The sequence below is a fragment of the Salvelinus namaycush genome, chromosome 9, assembly GCF_016432855.1.
Source record: "Salvelinus namaycush isolate Seneca chromosome 9, SaNama_1.0, whole genome shotgun sequence".
Taxonomy (NCBI): Eukaryota; Metazoa; Chordata; class Actinopteri; order Salmoniformes; family Salmonidae; genus Salvelinus; species Salvelinus namaycush.
Genome location: NC_052315.1, coordinates 3,913,526 through 3,917,734, shown reverse-complemented (window position 1 = coordinate 3,917,734; position 4,209 = coordinate 3,913,526). Strand labels below are relative to the sequence as shown.

General features: G+C 40.0%; 1 protein-coding gene across 1 annotated transcript; it reads left to right on the top strand.

Annotated features, from left to right (window-relative positions):
• Positions 1-1,635: 1,635 nt before the first annotated feature.
• polr2h (RNA polymerase II, I and III subunit H) lies at positions 1,636-3,931 on the top strand. The gene is made up of 6 exons (XM_039000459.1): positions 1,636-1,812; positions 2,637-2,729; positions 2,850-2,933; positions 3,057-3,150; positions 3,255-3,338; positions 3,562-3,931. The coding sequence occupies exons 2-6, from the start codon at positions 2,657-2,659 to the stop codon at positions 3,677-3,679; spliced, it is 453 nt and encodes a 150-aa protein (XP_038856387.1). The 5' UTR covers positions 1,636-1,812; positions 2,637-2,656; the 3' UTR covers positions 3,680-3,931.
• The last annotated feature ends 278 nt before the right edge of the window (positions 3,932-4,209 follow it).

The window sequence follows — 4,209 nt, the reverse complement described above, 5'->3', positions numbered from 1 at the left end:
CTAGAATCCCTAGCAACCGAACTGTTGTGAAACTATGGCTGGAAAGTGGAGACAGATGACGTAAATGTCCTAAGCAGCAGGGTATATGCTATTTTGAATCCTTGGGACGTCCCTACCCAATTTTGAAGATTTAAAATGGTAAGGGTTATGGTTAGGGTTAGGGTAAGGGTAGACGTTAGGGGTAGGGATGTCCCAAGGATCCCGGATAGCACTGACCAGAAAATTAATAGGGAAAGAATATGGTTTTGGGATAAACACAGAAAATAATGTCTGAAGTTACAGGTTTAGGAGATTGTATATGTTTTGTTCGATAAGATAATATCAGTCAGTTAATATGACCTTTATGAATTATGAATCCTTTAAGTGCTTAAAAGTTAACAAAAAGTGAAGTTAGCTGATGAAGATTATCTAGAACAAAACGTATAAAATCTCCTAAAGCTGTGTTTACCACAGACCTTATTTTTTTGCAATTATCCCCCCAAAAAACTACAAAAAACATTAATTTCCCCAAAGGCTTTGACCAACAAGCAATGGCAGAGTTTGTGCCTTCAAAAATACGCGATTGCTTTTGCTCCCTATATAAATAATAACAATGATAACCAAAGGAAGTTATATGTTTTGACGTATGTGATCTGTGGTGGGCCATGAACACTCAATTCAGATAGTAGTATGTGAAATCACCACAGGAGGTTGGTGGCACCTTAATTTGGGAGGAACGGGCTTGTGGGAAAAGCTGGAGTGGAATCAGTGGAACGGTAACAAATACATGGTTTCCATGTGTTTGATGCCATTCCATATGCTCTGTTCGGGCCATTATTATGAGCCATCCACCCCTCAGCAGCCTCCACTGGAAATCACAATCCTTTATTTAATGTTTAATCCACTGGACAACTGTTTAGGAGGCTGGGACAGCTGCAGCTGTCGTCTCTGCACAGACACTGGTGTGGGTCTTGGCCAGTTGATCAGTGAACTATGACATTATTTGTTTTTACATTTTGAGGTTGCATCTTTAGGTTGAGAAGAAGTTTAAATTACTTGGCTCAGTAAATAGTTTTAGCACAAAAAATTATCTTTTTGTTTTAGTTCTAATAGCTTTTGAGTCAAAGTTCACTTTCAGGGTGAAGTTGATTTGGTGTAATAATTCCCCAACAATGACTATTAGTTCAAAGATATTGTAGCTCCGACTGGGACTAAAACCCGGATATAGTGACTATCAAGCCAACACCTTAACCATTACGACAAGAGGTCCGAACCCCTTGACGAGGTTGCTATGTGTTGGGCTAAATAAACAGAGCAAATGGAATGGCATCAAACACACGGAAACCATATGTATTTGATACCATTCCACCCATTCCGCGCCAGCCATTACTGTGAGTCCATCCTCCCCAATTAAGGTGCCACCAACCTCCCGTGGTGTCAAGTGTATGTAGACGGGAGAATTCTTATATGCCAGTTGTGCCGAAATGCTGCAATTGTGGTGGTGAACATGCACCCGAATTTCTATATTATCTTTGTTTTGTTTCAATGCCCCGAACAGTAGGTGGCGGCAATACACCAATGGGTGTAGTCTGCCATAAAACTTTAAAGAAGAAGAAGTGGGGCGTCCCAAGGATGCCACATAGCACAGACTCACTTCCGAATATTGTCGGAAGTAAATAGCTAGAGTTCGAATGTCGAACACGTTTTCTCAGCGCGGCACAGTAATTAATGTTTGATTTAGGTTATTCAGCACATATTAATCACAATTGTCCTTATTGGAACAACTATAGCTAGCGAAAAAAACGTTAAAAAAGGAATATTCACTTAATCGAGGTAAGTGATTAAGTTGTTGCTGTCGCCAAGCTAACTTGCTAAATATGCCGATTTAGCTCGCTAACCAGTGATGCTTTGAGTCGCATGAGCCATGTAGGTATTTTGTAAACTTAACTAGGTATAATAAAAAAAATATGAAATTGGCGTCATGGGTGGACAATGCTCCCTATACTTAGCTAATGTAACTAGCTAGTAAAAAGTAAAAGGTAATAGAAATGGTGGTCATGTGCACAGAACCATTGCGACTAAATTTAGCTAACAGTAAGTGTTAGCCTCTAGGTTTACTTTGCCATGGCTGGCTATGTGAACTACAATTCAGACACTGTTAACCGTCAAACATCGCTAGCGAAACTGATTTTGAAACATCAGAAAGAAAATCTTTATAATAAAAAAAATATATATATACACGTAAGTTATACTTTAACATAAGCACATTTGCACCGATCCATACGCTGTGTGCCTCCAGTTGACGAATCACAGGTGTTCAGGACACGCTAGATAGTTAATGCCGCGTTCAAACTCTGGAAAAATTAATTTGAACCGTCACCCAACTCGGTCCTTTTTCTAGACCTCCGACCTGAACATCACTGACGTCATTAATTGACCTCGTATTTTTCCTTGTTCCCTGTTTTGAACGCGGCATAGTTATCACTGGCGGTTTACCGCTTGTCTTCTTTAAACAAGCGCTGTAACATGGACATATTGCTGTTTATCAATAGAAGAAGATGCGTTCATCAATAGACGCGTTAGCTTCTATGATTTGGCTAGCTACCAGCACAAAGTAAAGTGTAAACTGGAAGGGTTTTCTGTGTTTCATTGACCAGGGCACTAGACCAGAACAGACATGGCTGGGATATTGTTTGAGGACATCTTTGATGTGAAAGACATCGATCCAGATGGGATGAAATTTGACAGAGGTGAGAGTTTGGAATAAGCTTAGGCTAGCTTTACAGCACTTCATGTCTCAAATGTATAAATACAATTGGCTGCATTATGTAGTAGCTACGATCATTTATTGTGGTTTGTCTTTGCTTCAGTTTCTCGTCTGCACTGTGAAAGTGAGTCCTTCAAGATGGATCTCATCTTGGATGTAAACATTCAGATCTATCCTGTTGACCTTGGTAAGTGACGTGTGAATGTGTCTTGTCTAATTTCTAATAAAATCGTTTAAGTAAAATGTGAACTTGATTGCTGTTGTAGCAGCCTGTTTTGGATATTTTATGCATTTCCAACTATCCCTCTAGGTGACAAGTTCAGATTGGTAATAGCCAGCACGCTATATGAAGATGGAACTCCTGACGATGGGGAATATAATCCACAGGATGATCGGCCATCCAGGTATATTATTGTGAAACTGCTGTGTTGGATGTAGAATACATTGATATTGGGCTACGTTGATTTCCTGGGAATTGGTTTGTCTGAACCGTGTTTCTCTCTGTCAGGGCGGATCAGTTTGACTATGTGATGTATGGCAAGGTATACAAGATTGAGGGTGACGAGACCTCTACGGAAGCAGCTACACGTCTGTGAGTGACAATCCAGCAGTGATGTTCAATCAAACACAAGTTTTAGTAGGAATGGGAAAGGAAAATAATCAACTCATTAATTCAGGAAATTATTATTTTCTTTCAAAAAAGTTTTCTTGCGCATTCAGCTCTTGTCTGTTTTTGTCCAATGTATGCTCCTTCATTTAGACCACAGCACAATTATTAATGGTGTGTGTTTGCACGCTGTCCTTCCTCCATCCAGCTCTGCCTATGTGTCTTACGGAGGCCTACTGATGAGGCTACAAGGTGATGCCAACAATCTGCACGGCTTTGAAGTGGACTCCCGAGTCTACCTGCTTATGAAGAAACTGGCCTTCTAGACTGCCCCCAGTGTGGCCACAGCGGCTCCTCTGTCTACAGTACCCCCTGAACTGGAGGCTGCTACTGTACATTCTGATTCTGTATGGAAAATGTGGAGAGGATGTCCATCTTTAAAGACACTTTGAAGCAGTAGAATGTTTTATTTTATTTTATTTTTTTATTTTTTTTCGTGATGTTAGATTCTTCAAAAGAGAGAGGCTAGAGAGACCGTAAAGCAAAGTCGTGTAAATAAAAATGTTTTTTGATAATCTGTATGTGGTGTGCACTTACTCTATATAGAGAGCTAGTTTCAATGTTACTTTATATTCTATTATACAATGTTGGGGAATGTTCAGATAAAATAATGTTGTGTAGAACATGCCTCTGATATGTAACAATCGCTTTCTCAATTGTTCTTCCTCGTGGTTCTTTCATTACCTCTTTCTCAACGCATTGGAGAAGTTCCAAGGTCTCTTCCTTTTGACCATGTCCTCCAATGCATTTAGTGGATGAGGCACAAGGAAAGATGATTGAGAAAGCTGTGACGCAG